The 19,253-nt window shown below is 33.9% G+C and overlaps 4 protein-coding genes across 5 annotated transcripts in view; all 4 read right to left on the reverse strand.

The window, feature by feature from the left end:
• Positions 3,828–6,017, reverse strand: LOC104713816 (lysM domain receptor-like kinase 4). The gene has a single exon (XM_010431028.2). It carries the CDS (start codon positions 5,946–5,948, stop codon positions 4,089–4,091), a length of 1,860 nt encoding a protein of 619 aa, XP_010429330.1. The 5' UTR covers positions 5,949–6,017; the 3' UTR covers positions 3,828–4,088.
• On the reverse strand, positions 6,981–8,382 carry LOC104713817 (E3 ubiquitin-protein ligase RNF185-like). Of its 2 annotated transcripts, none has more exons than XM_010431029.2 (2): positions 8,209–8,382; positions 6,981–7,961 (listed from the first exon to the last, which is right to left on the reverse strand). In XM_010431029.2, the coding sequence occupies exon 2, from the start codon at positions 7,948–7,950 to the stop codon at positions 7,270–7,272; it is 681 nt and encodes a 226-aa protein (XP_010429331.1). In that variant the 5' UTR covers positions 7,951–7,961; positions 8,209–8,382; the 3' UTR covers positions 6,981–7,269. The 2 variants fall into 2 exon arrangements, with proteins under 2 accessions (XP_010429331.1, XP_019085112.1); XM_019229567.1 differs by having other exon boundaries at positions 6,981–7,981; positions 8,209–8,374.
• LOC104713819 (calcium uniporter protein 2, mitochondrial-like) lies at positions 10,244–12,303 on the reverse strand. The gene is made up of 2 exons (XM_010431030.2): positions 11,728–12,303; positions 10,244–10,927 (listed from the first exon to the last, which is right to left on the reverse strand). The coding sequence occupies exons 1-2, from the start codon at positions 12,301–12,303 to the stop codon at positions 10,466–10,468; spliced, it is 1,038 nt and encodes a 345-aa protein (XP_010429332.1). The 3' UTR covers positions 10,244–10,465.
• LOC104713820 (heterodimeric geranylgeranyl pyrophosphate synthase large subunit 2-like) overlaps positions 17,775–19,253 on the reverse strand; it is a 2,487-nt gene continuing 1,008 nt past the window's right edge. Inside the window, exon 2 of the mRNA XM_010431032.2 lies at positions 17,775–19,163. Within this exon, the coding sequence (XP_010429334.1) occupies positions 18,451–19,163 (713 nt within the window). The 3' untranslated portion in view covers positions 17,775–18,450. The remainder of the gene's footprint in view (positions 19,164–19,253) is intronic.

Genomic DNA, 19,253 nt, shown 5'->3' on the forward strand with positions numbered 1-19,253 from the left:
TTTAATTATATGGAATGAACCACATAAAGAAAGAAAAGTTACATTGAAGGAGTAGGACTAGTCGTCATATCATTTGTTTAACAATTTTTGGTGTGACATCAGTTTTTCGAAATGCTGATGTTAAAGAGTCATACGCATTTTTCGGGAATTGGTACGACTTTCTCATTGATACTTGAATCAGTTTTATGAATGTAAATGTACAAAGCAACTAACTTTGATTTTAAATTAATGGGTGAGTGAGTGATATAATACCACAAACATAAAAGGACTAATGAAAATGGAGGCGATGGTCCCTTCTTATTCCACTGTTTGTCCATTCGGTGTCAATCAAATTGTTCCTTTCTGCTTTATTTATTTCTCTGATCTCCTTTTCTTAGCTCTTTGATAGATACTTAAAAAAAATTGTATAATATTCTATCTTCTTCTTTTTCGTTTGATTTTTTTTTTTTTATGGAGGAGATGGTTTTTTGTTTTTTCTTAAAATTTGATACACTATCTTTTTGGTTTAAAAATTGTCTAGCTTTGGTGTTAGATGCTTTTGTTTTGTTTTATTCCCGCCTTTTAAGTACACTCATTTTTGCAACTTATGCTTTGTATAGTGGTGTGACCACAAGCTCACTACATGTCTTCGGTTTGCGCATTTATTTGTGTATCAATATGAGTATTGTAATACTTATATATTTATATGTGCCATTTGTGCATGGAAACTTTCAAAATCTAACGCATGACATGCTTTCTAAATTTCTTTACTAATAATATCTTCTTGTTTTTGTCCTTTCAAGATTGGAATAGCTTTAGACCATTCTAGGTTAGAGTTTAGAGATTTTGATCCTTAATTCTTCATCAAAAACTATTTAATATTACCACTTCGACATCTATATAACTAATCATTGTGCTTTTCTTACACGATAGTTTGGTTGAAGTTGACTGTGTTGATTATAAAATGTCTTATAATTACGTCTCTGTCAATATTTAAAATAGACGGTTTCAAAGGTATAGCCAATAAGGCAGGGTCCATGTATATACATATATGTAATATGCATAAAGATGTGCAACTTTGACTTTGAATATCTTAGATCCAAACTGGTTGATTCAGGCCTTTCACATATATCCCTTAATTAGGAGTTTAGGACCATGCATGCATAAGATAAATAAAACATATATGCAATGAGTAGGGGTAAAAAACCATAAATTGGGCTTTCAAATAATGAATTATGCAATGTGAAGTGTTTTACAGTCATTTTTAAGTACCCAAAAATAAAGTTTACAAGATTTGGTGTTTTATATAGATAGATGGTACGTAAAAATAATGTAAAAATATAAAATGCTCGATTATAAAGAACATGCAAAATCATAAAGTAATAATCATATCATATTTACGATATTATAAATGAAGAAAATTATAACACCTAAAGATGTTATGCTCCAATATTTGATTTTTTTTACTTTCTAATATGTGATTTATGCTGACAAAAAGTTGACGTATACATGATAGACATATAGACAAACACGATTGTATAAATCCAAGGGAAAAAATAAATTATGATATATTGATATGACCGGAACTTGCAAGCTAAAAGTTTATATATATTAGACAATAACATGTTAGATAGTAAGGTATAACTTTTATGATTTGAACGAACGAGTATATATATGGCGAATTAGAAATAAGTTTTGATAACTTGAGTGTTCATAAAAAGACAACGCATGTATTAAATATTTAAAACCACAAAGATTAGTTAAGATTTGGATCTCAATTTCGGCCCTCAAAAACGAATTAAGCAAAAAAAAAAAAAAGAAAAAAAAAATTATAATGGTTTATCCTCAAATTTTGAACTATATTTACTTTCTGCCACTAGAAATTTCATAATGATGAGAGGAATTTAGAAACTGGTATAATATACATATATGTATATATATCTCCATTCCAAAAATAGCAATAATTTACGTTTAAATAAGAAAACAAACCCTAGGCAAATAATGATTGTCCTAAAATGCATGAGATTTTAAATGAACACTTATCAAAAAGAAAAAGATTCATGCTCCGCATTCAACCCAAAAAAAACAAAAACAAAATTCATTCTAAAACTCATGTTTGCTTACTAGCTAATATGCATTTTCTTTTTATCGTTTTCATAAAATATCAATCTAAGTATATACTTCCTCCATTTTAAAATATAGGATGTTTTAAGCAAAACACATATATTAAGAAAACTTTACTTTTAACAAGTTCAACCAATAAAAAACAATACTGCATAATATAAAATACTAAACTAATCTAAAAGTTGCATTGAAATTTGAAAACATCTTATATTATGAAACAACAAACTTCTCTAAAACATCTTATATTTTGAAACGGAGGGAGTATTAGTGAATGTATATAGTATGATTTAATCTCTTGTATAGTTTGGTTAGCGTAGTACTGGTTTGTTTAGTTTCACTTGTATTTAACCTTAATAATTTTGTATTTCATATCAAGCTAAGTATATTAGAGAATGTATATAGTTTGATTTAATATATCTTTTTCGATTATGTTATCTTTCGAGCTCTCTTTAATGGAGAGAATCTAATACTATTTCTCATTCATTTTTGATATTGAAAGAAAATAATCATACGTAAGAATTAATAATATAGAAAACGCCGTGTGTGTTATGTAATATGTATTTTTTTTTATGTGGATGAGTCGATGCTTGCTCATATCTTATCAAACAAATAGTGGTCCTTAAACACAAAACAGAAACTCAATTTAATAGGGTCCACGTGGCAAATCAGGCAAAGGATGGTCATGGCCACGTGGGATAATGTGGTCCATGTCGGAATCAACGTGTCTTAAAGTGCCACGTGTATTGACTACCCCAAACGTGACAGGCTGTGTGTTCTTCTTCTATCACCACCACCACCAAGCTTCGAACTTCATCAATTCAACTCGTTTCTTTCATTATTTTTTTCCTTATTTTAGAATGTGAAATAATGAGAAGATATAAAAAGAATATATATATATGGACTAGATATTTTGAAAAGTTTTGGGTTTTAGTATTCAACATTTTTGAAATGTTACTTCTGATGTGAAATCAAGTAAAATAAGGTTTTTTTTTTGTCAACGGTAAAATAAAGTTTTTATATGAGTGAATGCATGTTATCTATTAAAAAAAATTACTCTTTGGAATATGTTATTTAGAAAAAGTATAAATTTATATACCCAAAATAGCACTAAATCAAGATTTTTTGTTCCAAAAAGACCATCACTATGTTATTTTTCCAAAATTATTATTACAGATTTTTAGTCTAAAACTACCACAAACTTTATAAAAATTTTTTAGAGTTTATAATTTTAAAGTTTGAGTTTCTGTTTAATATTTTGGGTTTAGGGTTTCGTTTTAAAAGTTTAGAGTTTATTAAATAGGAATTAAGATTAAATTTTAAAAGTTTATAGTTTAGTTTTGTAGTAGTATTTTCCAAAAATATATTTTAATGATTTAAAAAAAAAAAAAATAATTTAATGATGATATTTTAGAAGAAAAAACCCATTTTAATAGTATTTTTATTGGCCATTTAGTGAAAAAAATCTCTATATATTTATTCACATTTGTTTTTCCGTTTTTTAAATCAGAATCTAAATATCGATATCCAAAAAAAAAAAAAATCAGAATCTAAATCTCTCATTTTTAATTGTAAGTCTCATTTTCTAGTTGACAAGTTAACCAAATTAATTTTAGATGAAAGAATAAAAGTTTTTTTTTGTTGAATCTGTTTATTATCATCAACATTAGTTATGAGTGTTATCAAACTAATTTTGTAGTACAAGTATTAACTAAACATGCAAAAACTCTAAAGACCATCATTTTTTCATATATGCAGTTTTTTTCCAGCCACATTTCTCACAACAAATTTTCATGCAACCAAATTTGTTTACTCTATTTTTGGTCAGACACAACCACAGCCTTAACCAATCAACATTTTCTTTTGTGTGACCAAATTCAACACCACAACATAACCAACCTTTCTAACATCTAAAAATCCTTATACAAAAAAAGGTCGTCTGGTTCATTTAGTGGGTCTTTGTGCCCAAACAATATTGGGCCTTAGACTTAGTACGATGATTCTTCCCAATTCTGCGTAGCCGTCAAGATCTTAGACAAAGACAGAACAATTTCATCCATCGATGGACGACTCATATGATCTTTCTTCAAACAATCCACCACCAGCTTAACAACAAAACTCACTAACCCTTCAGGTAACAACCTTCCGCGTTTCAAAATCTCTTCAATCGCATTACCTTCATCGATCTCTTTCTTCAGTTCAGAAGCTTCTTTACCAGTAACAATCTCCAACAACACAACTCCAAAAGCATACACATCAAGCTTAGTTGAAACTAACCCATGTTCCAAATACTCAGGAGCTAAGTACCCTCTTGTTCCTTCCACGTGTTTCGTCAACACGAAATCTTCAGTCGTTGATCTTGCTGAACCTAAATTACCAATCTTTGCTCGAAACTCAATGTCGAGGAACACACTGTTGCTGCTCAAATCCCTGTGAACGTATGGAGGATCAGCAAAGTTGTGTAGATAGCTAAGCCCCGTTGCTATATCTAAACCGATCTGTAGTTTCTGAGTCAAGCTTAGTAACGATTTCGTCGTGTGAATCCAATCGCTTAAGCATCCGTTTGAAGCGTGTTCGTAGACTAAGTACCACTCTCCTTCATGGAAACAGAAGCCAGAGAGACGGATGATGTTAAGATGGTTAAGTTTCGATAACAAGTTGATCTCCTCAGACGCGTTTCCTTCTATTTTCTTGATCATTGCACCATCACCGTTGATTTTTCCGATGTACCCTGATCCTCCGATCGAGCTAGACGATGTGAAATCACTCGTTGCTGACTGCAGTTCGTGAAATTTGTAAACTTTCAAGGATTCTACCACCATTCCTGATAAACCATCTAACGGATCGAATTCTTGATAAGACCTCGGCGGTTTCTTGCTCGTGAAGCTATCGAGATTTCCCGCTTCCTCTTGCGTTTTCGGTTTCTTTTTAACCAGACAGAACATGGTTACACCAACCACAACTAAAACCAATGCTCCTCCTAAAACTCCGACAAGAACATAGATCCATGTTTTCTTCGATTTCCCACCATCCGGCGACAATGGAGGAGAAACCGATTGAGTCGGAGGAGGAGGAGGAGGAGGAGGAGGAGGAGGAGTGAGAGAAGAGTTGGAAAATGAAGGAGGATTCTGTAAAGGAATCAGAATTGTGGTGAAAGGGAAAACTTCAGAGTTGTCAAAAGACATTTGATTAGCTTCTAAAGTTTTGCTCGTCTCGACTCCAAATCTATTGCTAATGATATCCACCGTGTCTCCGAAAACCACAGTATAGCTCATCAGATACTTCACACCATCTACGTTGACCTGTTTAGCTGTAGGACAAGCGCAACGGATAGGAACAACGATCTTCATACCGGGAAGCAAAGATTGAGAGGAAACATTGTTCTGTTTCTCCAAAGCTTGACAAGTCGAAAGCCCCTGAAGAGTGTTGTTAGCAATGGCGAAATACGAATCGTCTTGCTTGATTGTGTAGCTGAGATTGGTTTGTGAATTGTCTTTGGAACAAGAACAAGTTAAAGGGATGATGACTTGTTGACCGGAAGGGAATGAAGTTGAAGTTGAGGCGGCATTGAGGGAGGAGAGGACAGATGAGTTGACGGAGAAAAGCGAAGAGATGGAGGAGACGGTGGAGAAAGGAGGAGTTGATCGGAAAATGACGTAAGATTGGCAAGTTCTGTTTAGGCCGTTACAAGAGTAGCCGAAAACAGAGGTTGAGTTGTCGGAAACAGAGCAATCGGTGGTTGATACCCCGACGTAAGGCTGTTGTGCGGTTGCGAAAGAGAAGAGACATAACGAGATGAGGAGATGAAGTGGAAACGACATCATCGTTGTTATGTTGCAACGTGACATGATTGGGTTTATAGAGGGAAAACAAAAAAAGTCAACTGTTTCAAGAAACGTCAAATGAACAAAAGTGAGAATTGGTCTCTATTGATTGAATTATTTGGAGAGGATAACTTATTATATGATTTTATATTCAACCCATTGAATTTTTTGTTTAGTTTTTTCAGAATTACAAAAAAGGCTTTGGAGCCGCCAAAGACGACATGAGCAGATGACACAAAAAGGGTTTGCCCTTTTTTTCATCTCGTCTGGTTTTTAATTTCCGTTGCTACTTAATGACACAGAAATATGTTGACTAGATAAAGTCGTCCAAATTGCAGCCACCATACAAAACACCGACGCAAAATGGGTTGTATCAGCGTCTAGTGGGGGGAAAAGGTTGGTCCTTTCTTGATTTCTCAGTACGACCCAACATTTTGATACCACCAACCATGGAGAATTCATACTATTCAATAGACATTGTTGTCTGCATCGTGTCACACTCAATAATATAGGAGTTATTCAACTATATTAGTGAGTAAACTAGGATTGGTTAGTAATTAAGTTATTGAAAAGATTTTAAAGTGGTGAGGTAGTTGAGACTGAGTATAGGCGTGAAGAGTGTGAGTGATGCTCTAGAAACCATTCTAACGTCGCTGTTCCAATGTTAGCATCCATCTACAACTATCTAGGAAGTAACGAACACAACCGATCAATAATAGTGGGTAAAAACAGAGTGAAGTTGATAGATAAGAGGAACAACACGATTAATATGTGATTGTCTAATCTCAGCTAGGCTCAGTCTCGACAATCAACTGACTTGAATAAGTTTTAGCCTCGCACATGACATGAATACACACGAGATCAAAGCAACGCACACTGCTTTTCCCTGATAAAAACAGTTGTGATAACAAAAAATTACCGACACTAGCATTCCTAAACCAAACTCTTACCAAGTCTTCTGAATCGATGACTACGCCTTTGATTCTGGATTTTCAGTGTCTGTTCTTCGTTTCTCAGTGAGTAATAAAGCAGAAACTATATGGGAAGCTACTGATCTATCAATCAAATATTTTAACCAAATGTTATAACATATGCAACATTTATTCCACAAGTAGTTTTCACAAGATCCTTAGACATAACACAAAAGCAAAAATAAAGATAAAAAAACAAAGGAGTTGTGTAAAAACCTTATAGACTCAACTCAAGTTTCATCTTCAAAACAAAAAAAAAAACAATAACAACGCAGACACTCAGCTATTATGATATTTACATACACAACTTGAAAAACAAGTACGTGAGTTTGATTCATACCTGGAAACATAAACCAAATTGTGAATTTTGTTTTTCACCAGCAAAGAAATATCACCACGCAAATACCAACAACAAGTAAGAGATTCTTCAGCGTTGCATCGCTATGGTTCCCTCCACGAGCCATAGGATGATGATGCTCTTGTCCATGAGTAGGAACTCCACGGAAATCGTTATGGTACCCACCGTAACCAGGCGCTGAACCATAAAACGTTGCATCGGGAAACCCATGGAACTGAAAGTTAAACAAAGAAGGCAACAACCCACCAAACCCCATACTAAAATTCCCAATCCTAGTAGTCGCCATTGGCATAAACCCACCCATCAAACCAATACCATAATTGAAAAAATTACTCGCAGCATCACCCTGAGGAGGAGGAGCTGCTGTCTCAGGTCTTTGACCCGCTGGTCTGTTAGGAATCCGCATACCAGGGTAACGTTTTGATCTCGGGTCAGTTTGGTTCTTGCCTCTACCGTAAAGAGGAACAAGCTTATCGTCTTGAACCACAGCTTTACAAACAGGACATTCTTGAGAATGGGAATGGTGGTGAAGCCAACGGTATAAGCAAGGCCAGCAAAAGAGATGGCCACAGAGAGTGACGATCGGATCTTGAGCTATCTCGAAACAAATGTTACATTCAAAGTCACCTCCTTGATCATTTGCGCCATTGTTGTTATCAGAGTAAGAAGACGTGCTAGTGGATTCTCCATCCACCATATCTCAATGCCCTAAATCAAAAAAATATGAACTTTTGTTCAAAAACCTTAAATTAGGATCATTCAGAGCTCAGAGTCAAACCCTAATCCTAATTCAATCACAAGATTTGACAAACCCTAATATACCCATTAACCAAAAACCCTAATTTTTTTTTTCCCCAAGACAATAGAGTCGAATTTGAACCGACGAAGACAAAAATCGAATCATATGAGATCCATGGATCGAAAGTAGAATCAAATTGAAGTGAAAAAAACTTACACTTTTCTCGTCGATAAAGGATCAAATTAGATCAGCACAAAAGAAAAGAAGGAAGGAGAAGATCCCTAAAAAGTAGAGATTTGCACGAAACTACAGAAGAAACCAGACATCGTGGTCGTGGGAACAAAAAAAAAACAGAGTCCTACTGTTGGAATGGGGAAGAGCTATTTTCTGACTATTAAATATTTCTCTCTTTTTCTATTTTTTTTCGTAGGATATTTTGATTAATTATGGCCCAATTATATTGATTTCTAAACTGATTTTGGGCCTGATTCGCTACATTTTAAGGCTACTTTCGTGTATTTTTCCTATTTCAGTGTATTAATTATGGGCCAATTATTGTTGACTTCAGTGTATTTCTTTCCCTTAGACACTTGTATTTTTTATTTTATTTTTCTTTCTGAAATAGTATATGATAATTCTGTAATTTGTAAGTAAATCAAGATGGTTGATATGAAAATTAGTGAAACTGTAGCTAACACGTATGTGATATTGTACACAAGCAAAACGACGTTATTTGTATTATTTTTTTGTAGTTAAATTCTAAATCTTTTTCTTGTAATATCTAAAATTAGACATGTAACTTTTAAACATCTTTTATACACCAATTGAGCCATCATTTCTAGTGCAAAAAAAAAAAAAAACAAATGAAAGAACAATTACGTTTGTATGTATATATTTAATTAACCCAATGCAAAAAAAAATCAAAAAATCTTAGATGCATCAACAAATTGATAGATTGAGATTTTGTGTTGCCGTTTAATATCAAAACAACCTAGCTCAACTTTTGTAGCTCAATTATAAGATGGTGCCTACCTAGGTGTTTAAGTTGTGTGATATTTTTTTACTGATTTTCTTTTGTTAATCTCAGTATTTGTGTGTTGCGTCTACAATTATTAACAAGAGCAATGCTGGTAAAGAGAGCTTTGAGATGAAATATACAAAAATGTTTTAAAAAAGTCACAAGTTACATTATGAGTTTTACAATTTTTTTGCTAAATTGAACTAAAAAAATTGTTATTTTGCTTGTATGCAATCCACATTTTCACACATATTGGTTGAATCATCATTTGCTATCGACAACTCTGATTTAGGCACAGATTTTAGAATTAAGGTATGTTTGTGAAATATCAAAGCGTTTAGATAAGAAAAATTCACAGTACTATTGTCTAAGAAGAAAATACATTAAGCATATTATTATCATTTAAATATGTCATTCTCCCTAGTCTAAAAAAGTATAGATTTGACTACCAGAATCATCTACACCAAAATCATAATATACTGTATAACTTTGGTGCTCTTATATATTCACACCAAAACCTACAGATTTTAGACATTATATTAATTTTATGTAATTATCTAAGTTAAACATAACTTTATATCTATTTTATTTCTCCATCCAAATAAAGTTTGAGTCGTGATATTGAAATATATTTTTTTAGGATGAAGAAAGATCTTGGTTAAGGTTGTAAAACCAATAAAATCAACATCTTATTTTAAATAATTGTTATTTTAAATTTTGTTTTGATTAAAAAGATACTTTGAGACTTAAAGTTTTGTGAAGATTTGATGATGTATTATAGTTTTGAAAGCCCCTATGGCCCAATACAGATCATTTAAGTTTTGTTGATTTTTTTTAACAAAATTGAAACCAAATATTACATCCAATATTAATTCTTGGATTCATAAGAATTGAAAACAAAAAGTCAATGCTTTAATTCTTATAATAACTCTTATTAAATTTAGACAATGATTTTTTTTTAGATAAGAACTTTAGTACATGTTTTTCGTATTCCCATTACCGCTGAGAATCACGCCGGAATTTTTTTTTTGTAGAAAAAATCACGCCGGATTTTATTCCATGTATAACATGACAACAACATTATTACAAACAATTATATCCAGACGCAAGTTTTGCTTTTGATTTTGGGAATTAGTTTTTTGCAAATAAAAATTTCTATAATATAATTACATTTTCAAATAGTTATTTACACGATATTAAATTAAAGATCTGTCATACAAAACAAAACAAAAATTGAAAACAAAAACATATCTCTCCCTGATGTTACATAAGCCGCGATGATAAAAACCAATTCTTTGTATTTTTTTTTTTAAAGCTGAAATTTTGAGAAATACTACCTATTCTCTCATTTTTTTTCTTCTTTTTTTTTTGGGGGTAGAATTCTCTAGTTAGGAAAAACATTTTTGTGACAACAACATTGAATCTAAGCATTTTTTTTCCCCCTAATCAAAATTTTTAACTCTTGATAGCTCCAAGAATGTTGGAAACATGAGCTGAAGAAGGCTTAGAGCAAAACAGCTTCTTCAGTTCATCATACCTCGCCAGATCAAACTCATACTCATTCATCAACTTTCTCTGTTTCGCCTCGAACCTGCTTTGGTAAAACCCTTCAAAAGAAGGCTCTTTCGAAGTCCTGAGGAAAAACGCGTAACCAGCCATAAAGTACATGGACGTGACATAGAAACAGATCGGCTCCATCACGTCCCACGAGAGTTCCCAAAAAGTTAGCCTCATGAACCCTGCGGTCTGTAGGATCAAGTAACCAAGACCAGCCCAGAGCTCTTTCCGCACCAAAGAATGCGCTTTCACATCAATCACTGCCTTTTCTGCTTCGAGCTCTTTAAACTCGATTCTCCGTGGGTCGTTTGGGTTATGGATCTTTGGCAAAGGAAGCAGTCCTTCAATGGATTTTGTAACCTGATCAGACACAAAGAGCAAAAGACAAAAACAGAAAATGTTTGGGTAAAACACGACCTCCACCACCTTCTTTTTGAGACACACACAATTAGCACTCAAAAACACACAACATAACACATCTTTATGAATCAATGACTGACTAAGATCTTTTCACCATTGACTAATCTCTCCACATAAACCCTAAACCCCCATGGATCAGATCATCATCTCTATCAATTTTTTTTTTCCATTTGGATTATCCTAATAACCCACCAAGACCATGTTAGTAGAACAATCTAAAGCGTCTCTCAACTCTCTCTCTCTCTCTCTTTTGATAATTTTGTATTTTGGTATGAAATCACCAAAAGGGTCTTGACTCAATTGAACCCTAATCAAACCAATGGTTTTTTTTTTTTTTTTTTTTTTTTTTGGATTTAGGAAATTTTTTAAAAGGTTGAGGTCTCTGTAGAAATTGTTCGTCTTAATCACCATCCCTCAAACTTGGGAACCTCCTACGGAACTCTCTGGTAAATAACACAGAGGTTTTTGATTCTCCTGTTGAAATTGGAAGCAAAAGAAAGAGATCCAACCGAAATAAAAATGGTATCAGTTTTCGATATCTTCCCAAAAAAAAATCAAATAAAAAAAAAATTTTCCGGAACCTAATTCGTTTTTTTTCGATTTCTAGAGAGATTTTTATAATCTCTCTCTTATCTCTCCCAAATCAATCAATCAATCAGCTGCATACTCAGAGATTTCAAAACATCAAAGATGATTTCCAAATTGCTATAACTCAAAAGGCTGTAGAAGAAGAAAAGTACCTGATCAGGTCTAAGACAAACGGAATCTCCCAAAACGATGACGTTTGCTGAATCATCAAGCATCTTCGCGATTTGAGATCCTAGATCTGGATCTGAAGAAGCTTCACCACAAACGCTAACAAACTCCGAATACGGCATCCAGCTTCTCCCCGTCTCTCTAAGCTTAGATTTCACAATCTCGATCTGCGCCGCTCTAAGCAGCTTCTTCATATCCCCAACCGTCAAACTCGCCTCCGTTGTCTCCGTATCCATCGTCTCCTCCTTAACCGGAGGAGCAAGTCCGTCTAATCGAATCCGATCCTTACTCCCATCAATCTCACGGATCTTCTCAATCAAACTCTCACCAACAGGCATCTGCATAATCTCCGGCCTAATCATAGCAGTGTTATGCAAAAACCGCCGCGAAACTCCCATATCCCCAGGCTCCGGTGCGATTCTCGCCGTATCGCCTGATTCATTCGGGACTCTGGTTCGTACGGCTAACGAGGAAGAAGAGATACGACAATTCATAAGACTCTGCGACGCTACATTCGTCATGTTGAAGAGCTTCTTCGATAAAAGCTTCCTCATCGCCATTGTTGTAAAAAAAAAAAAAAAAAACTCTCCCAAGAAAACTTTGAGAGAGAAGAGAGAGAGAAATAAAAAAAAAATTAAATAGAAATAAATCGTTTTTTTAATTTACGACTGAATAATGAAACAATAGAGACTAAAAGGGTTTATATACTGTTACAATAATTAACTAAAAATAAATAAATATATAAATAAAAAATAGACTCGTACACGTCAGCGTATATCGGAACGTACACGAGAAATTAATATTTACAGTAACGGATATTCGTTTTTTTGGACACTCTTTTTTTTTCTCGCGAGAAATATGGAGATGATGAGAGTCGTACACGTGTTCGGGTTGGTAGTGGTGATAGCATTGCGGTGCAGTTGTAGCCGTTGGATATATTGTTTTGTTTAGGAGAGAAAACCTAAATTAGTTCAAAACGGCAGGGCAAACAGAGTAGAAAGAAGAAGTAGGAAACGAAAAGACTTATTACGTACACGCAAGCAGACGTGGATCCACGTACCTTTTTTTATTTATTTGTTTCTTTTTTTTTTTATCTTTTAACTAGCTTTACTAGGTTAATTTGATAAATACTCCACTATATTATTCCTAATTATTAATTATTGGCATTTTAATATATTTTAAATTATAATTGTCAGAAAAATTCATATTTATTTTTGTTAGTTTAAGTTTTTATTTAGAAAAATAAAGTTTGTAATATTTTGTTAACCTTGAAATAAACTTGGTCAAGATTGTTTACTTATTATTCAGTGTTCAAGATAGTGCTATAAACGAATGTTGACCCGGAGATTAACATCTAAATCACTTAATTGGAATCTAACTGATTTTAGATGCTTTATACGTTTACATAAAAATAAATTTATAGATATGCTATTATGAAAGAAAATTATACGAAAACATACATTAAAACACACAAAATATTAATTTTTATATAATAGAAATATTTATTTAAGTCTGTCGTAACAAACAATATATGACCATTTATAACCATCTATAAAGAATGAAGTTTAACCGATTTTATTTCTTTTTGTAAGACTTTTTTAAAATTAACTTAAACCACTTAAATATATTTAGTAATACAAATGGTTAAAAAGTAATCTTTATGGTTTAGGCGATTATCTATATATCGTTAAAATTTCTACCTCTTAAACAACCGTATACACTATTTTAAATTATTATAATTCATGTAGAGAGAAAAGTCGCGCGCGTGATACTTACTCGCGGCGATTTTTTCTCTTCCAACAACTTCTTCTTCTGATCACAACCACGTGCACCGACGGCAGGTCCTCCGTTAATTCCAGTGACAATGAGGACCCTTCGACCCATGGCGCTTCATCGGCGACCCCGCATCATCTCGGCGATACCATGGAAACAAGATCAAGGGGGCAGTGGAAGGGAGAAGCATCTGCGCGATCTCACCGGTAAAGACCTCTATAAGCGGAATAGCGACGCAGAGTGGAAGAAGGTGGTTCACGGCGAGGAACGGCAGAGGAAGACAGGTAGATCTGGAGTCGGAGATTCTGGAGGCTTCGCTGGATCGAACTCGATAGGGGAGGTAGACTCCGATCTGGCGAGGCTAAACCACCGTCGAAGGTCTCTTTTCTACTCCCTACTGTCTTCTCCTTCACGACCGAGCAAGAACTCTCCTCAATGACGACGAGATCGATGCTCTTCCTCCTCCTCAACGCGGCTCTACGGTGGCGGGATGGACAACGGATCTTGGATCACCATCTCCGTTCGGCTACCGTCGTCCAGGCTTACCGGAGGTCCTGATCCGGTAAGCATCCGCAGCTTCGTTGGACGGCGGCTACAAACGTGTTTTACGTTTGTAGATTAGGGTTTTCAGCTTCGGTTTGGTTCGATTTGTAAACCCAGTCGGTTTTGTATTTTCATTGGTTTAGTTTGGTTTGGTGTAACGGGTCGGACCCTTAGGGGATTTTGTATGGGTTTATATCCGGAAATAGCCCATTGGGCTTATATCTTTAATAGAATACCCTTTAACAAAAAAACAAAAAAAAAAAAGTTTTTTTTTTAGTTTCCACTAAAACTTCAATTTGCCATGATTCTTTTTTGCTTCTAATTTTTGGGTCAAATTAACTTGTTATGATTTTTATAGTAAGGATACCGTAAATAAATTACACAAAAATGAGTGGAGAAACTACATAAATTAAATATTTCAAACCAATAATTAATTTCAAAATTTCAATTTTTATATTAAAAAGGTAAGAGATACATTCATGTGATCAAATGATGAATATTGATTTTGTATGGTTTTAAATTAAATTTTTCATTCCNAACTTATAATTTTAATAGAATACCCTTTAACAAAAAAAAAAAAAAAAAAAAAAAAAAAAAAAAAAAAAAAAAAAAAAAAAAAANATACACTATTTTTTTAAAAACGGTATTAAAATGGTAGAAAGTTTTCAAGTGAGATTAATTTTATTTAGTTACATTACTAAACAACATTCGGCTCGACTAACAAAAGTGAATAATGTAATGTATTAAAATTTAATGTAAGGCATACAATAACGCTTATATGTCCATCAAAATAATACATTTCTCACCATTATTCTGATTTTTAGCAAACTTTTTTTGTTGAATCCATGTTGGTTTACATATTCCAATGATCTCAAAAAAAGATTAGAAAAAAAAAAAAAAAAAAAACCAAAAATTCCGGTACATAACATTTGTGAACTTATGTGGAAAAAAGAGTTATGGTTTTCAACGAACGAGAAACGTATAGTACTATAGAACAAGAATACCAAAAATCTTGCACATACAACACATCACATTTGTGAAATGTAGTGGAGAAAAGAATCATGGTTTCGACGGTTGAGAAAAATATAGTATAGAATGACCAGCAAAACAGCAAGTGGATCAAATAGATAAGCATTCACGTGTTCTTAATATGGAACAAATTCACATCTAGACAATGGTAATCTTAAAATTTTTTGAGTAAGTGTTATCTTTTTAAATAAAAATTCTTTTAGTTTTTCGAGTGAACCAAAACGAATATCTTTTTAGGATCTAAAACTAATCCGTTGAAAAGTTTATATAAATCAGATATTCGTTTGTGTTAACAAAATAGTAGTATTTTTTCTTTTAGTTTCCACCATATTATTAGTCCTTGCTATTAAACTTACATTATCTAGTGCATATAATTTCTTACACACAAGGAAAAAGAAAGAGACGTTAACGTGTTTATTTGAAAGAAAACGTAATTAAAATGATGGCTATTTTTGTAGTTTATACTTTTCGCATATGTTCCTCAAGCTTTAAGAAGTCTCCCGAGACTTTGGGAGCTATACTTAACAATTTTGGTAAAACTATTATAGTATTAGCAAGTTGTACAATGACACGTTCATAGTATCACAGCCACTAGTTACAAACTTATTGGAAGGTGACAAGCAATGTCCACAAAATTGACAAATAGTTTGGCAGAAAAAGAAAAATTCTAAAGTTTATTACATTAGCAAATGGTTAATCGACTTACTTAGGTAGATGTGGTCAATTATTGTCTAAGAGTGTAATTAATTAAGATTACACAATTATCAACCTTGACTTGGGGCTAATGGTGATGCCAGCAAGTGGCAGTTGCCACTTATATTATTAGACCCAATCAATGCTAATTAATGATATAAGTCCATCTTTTAAGTATTATGCAAGAGGTAACCTAATTTATGGGTTAACTGACTTAAACATCTACAAAAAAGTATTAAAAAAAACATGTTGAACCCGTCAGGATTTGGAAAATAGACCATTTTGTTATAAGTTAAACGAATATGTTAAATCTAGATGAAGTTTTAGAGGTCAAGATATGATTTATAAACATTTATGAAGATATGATTCATGAACATTTTGAAAACGAAGAAACTAATCTACACATTTTACTATGTTCTCGGTGCCACCTTTCAGAATGAAATATAACAAGTGGACTACTACTTCAGAATATCGTCACCATCTGCTTGGACGTGTCACGTGTGTGGATAGAGTATATCGCGACAAATCAAGTGCGTTCGTCCGTTTTAGTTGATATTTTAGTACAGTTTATTTTACTCCCTCCGATTCAAAATATAGGATGTTTTAAGCAAAGCACGCAGATTAAAAAGTCTTTACTTTTAACAAGTTCAACCAATCAGAAACAATACTGCATAATATAAATTACTAAATTAATGTAAAAGTTGCATTGAAATTTGAAAGCATCCTATATTGTGAAACAAAAAACTTCTTCAAAACATCATATATTTTGAAACGGAGGGAGTATTATCTTGTAGTAAATGTTCAAATTTTATAAACCTATATGGGTTAGATCTATTCGACTAGAATAGTTATATGGGTAACTTAAATACACAAAGAAGAAAACTCGTATATGGGTTTAGAGCAAACTATTCAATCCATGGTGTTTCTTTTGTCATAATTAAAAAAAACACAAAACCAAACTGTAAAATTTGGTTTTTTAGAGTTTGGTTTATCGTTATTTTATTAAATTATTTTCATTAACCATGTTTACAACTTACAAGATAGCGTCAGAAAAGCATATTCTTATGAGATGATAGACAAATATAAATGTATAATGAAAGGGAATATTCTTTGGACTCTAGGCTCTAGGCTCTAGCATCAACACCATAAAGAGTAATCGATCTGTATTTTTTTTTTTTTTTTTAATAAGTCGAGTTCAATACATTTGTTTTAATATATAGGGTGTGAATGGTTGCAGCGGTCAGGACGGCCAAATCTGTCTGCGGACTAGACCGCTTTTAATTTACCATTCAACAAATATAGTTCGCAGTGGTGCGGTCCAAATAAAGTAGAGACAAGACCGCTGTGGACCAACTGCGGACCGCTTTTGTATACAAATAAAGCTGGTCCGCAGCGGTCTGTAGTCCACCCCAAAAATAGAGTGGTCCAAACCACAGATAGATTTGGCCGTCCTGACCGCAATTACCATTCAAACCCATAATGATTCACATTACAATGCATTTATGCATAACAAACTATATGGATAACACATGAAATAAAAGGACATCATCGGAAGGTTCGCATTGCTTGTACCATCACCTTAATTAAGACACGGGAAGTACTCCAAAACGGATGGATACAATTAACCATATAATTGTACCTGACACCACTAATTGATTTCTATTTTATCAACAACGAATAAAAGAAGAATCGGGAACATGTTTTAGACATTAGGTCACATACAAAGACAAGAAATTGATTCTCGATCGTTAAAATCTAATGTACGAAGATTCATGTCGAACTTGATTTTTTTTTTAATTAGTTATTTTGGTTGTGAAAGCGATGGCTAGGCCAATGGGTTGGTGGCAAAAAAATTAACTTTTATGATTACGGTTCTGTGAAATATGTGTGGTGCCGCTAGCACTACTACAACATGTTATGTCATATGTTCTCAGATCCTATATATTTAGATCCAAGGTTTACGTACCAAGCTATGATTTCTGAATATCATAAAACTAAGCTTATTCCAGCACATGTAATTAATTTTTGTGAGTGGTCAATTTCCTGCTTACCGGCTCAAACTCAGAAACTTCATACGTATTATGTGCTGTGTTTGCGCTCTGAATGGCCATAACTCTTTTTTTTTTTTTTTTATGCATGCATGCTCAGAAAAAGTGACAACTATCTTAAGAGGTACATGCACATAGTGAGACCAACTACCGCTGCCTCTCTAAGATCCTAAAAGGGTGTCCGCAGCAAAACAAGTTTGAAGGATTGCAAATTAAAAGCAAAACCATCATGGGGCGGAAGTGCTTACCGGTTCGCGAGAAAAAAAAAAAGAGCAAGACGTCACTAAGCACCACAAATTAAAAAATCCTCTTTATCAGTTTGTGTCCCAGTTAAGTGTTTTATTTTGATATATGTTTGACACTTAGATTTTCACTAAAGAATTTGTATGTGTTTATTATATGTACGTAGCTCATATTGTATTTGTATGTGTTTATTATATGTACGTAGCTCATATTGTAGTTTTGTTTGAGTTTCTTTACATGCATGTTATAAAGTTATGTACAACTTTTTAAATATATCTTTAATAAACATAATAAAATGTGGTTACACTTAAAAATAAGGGAACACACTACTTTAGCATGTATACATAAACCCAATAAACACACAAATAAAACAAATAATCACTTATTTCTGTTAGCAATAAAAGTAGTAAGACACACTAAAGGAGCCACCTTTTCCGAACTAAACCCGTGAAGATGTTGCCGTGCATCTCTCGTCAATCTCTTAACAAATTCCTTCGATTTCTCCAACCCCATTAACTTCGGATACGTTAGCTTTCCGAGGAGCTGATCTTTTCCGGCAGTTTTTCCCAATTCCTCCGAGGACTTCGTCTCGTCCAAAATATCATCCACCACTTGAAACAACAACCCAATGCACCTTGCAAACTTCCTCACTCTCTCAATCTGCTCATCAGATCCACCACCAATAATGGCTCCAAGAACCGCGGCAGTTTCCAACAAAACCGCGGTCTTATGGACATGGATAAACTCCAAATGCTCTAATCCAGCTTCGCTTAGGTCCACACCTTCACTGCTTATATCCATCGCTTGTCCCGCGACTAACCCTTTCGTGCCAATAGACCTAGCCAATTCTCTCACCGCCCATACCATTCTCTCCGGTGATATCTCTGCCGTCGTCATGTGCTCGAAGGCAAGAGACAAGAGAGCCCCACCGGAGAGAATAGCCACTCCTTCACCATATACTTTATGCGTCGTTGGCTTCCCACGGCGTAGGTCATCATTGTCCATACAAGGTAAATCGTCTTTGATAAGAGACATCGTGTGGATCATCTCAACCGCACAAGCGGCTGGCATTGCTGCATTCTCTTTGCCACCTACCAGCTCACAAGAAGCGAGACAAAGTATTGGCCTAACGCGTTTTCCAGCCGCAAGAATCGCATAACGCATGGCCTCGTGGATCTTGA

Source organism: Camelina sativa, chromosome 9 (assembly GCF_000633955.1).
Source record: "Camelina sativa cultivar DH55 chromosome 9, Cs, whole genome shotgun sequence".
NCBI lineage: Eukaryota > Viridiplantae > Streptophyta > Magnoliopsida > Brassicales > Brassicaceae > Camelina > Camelina sativa.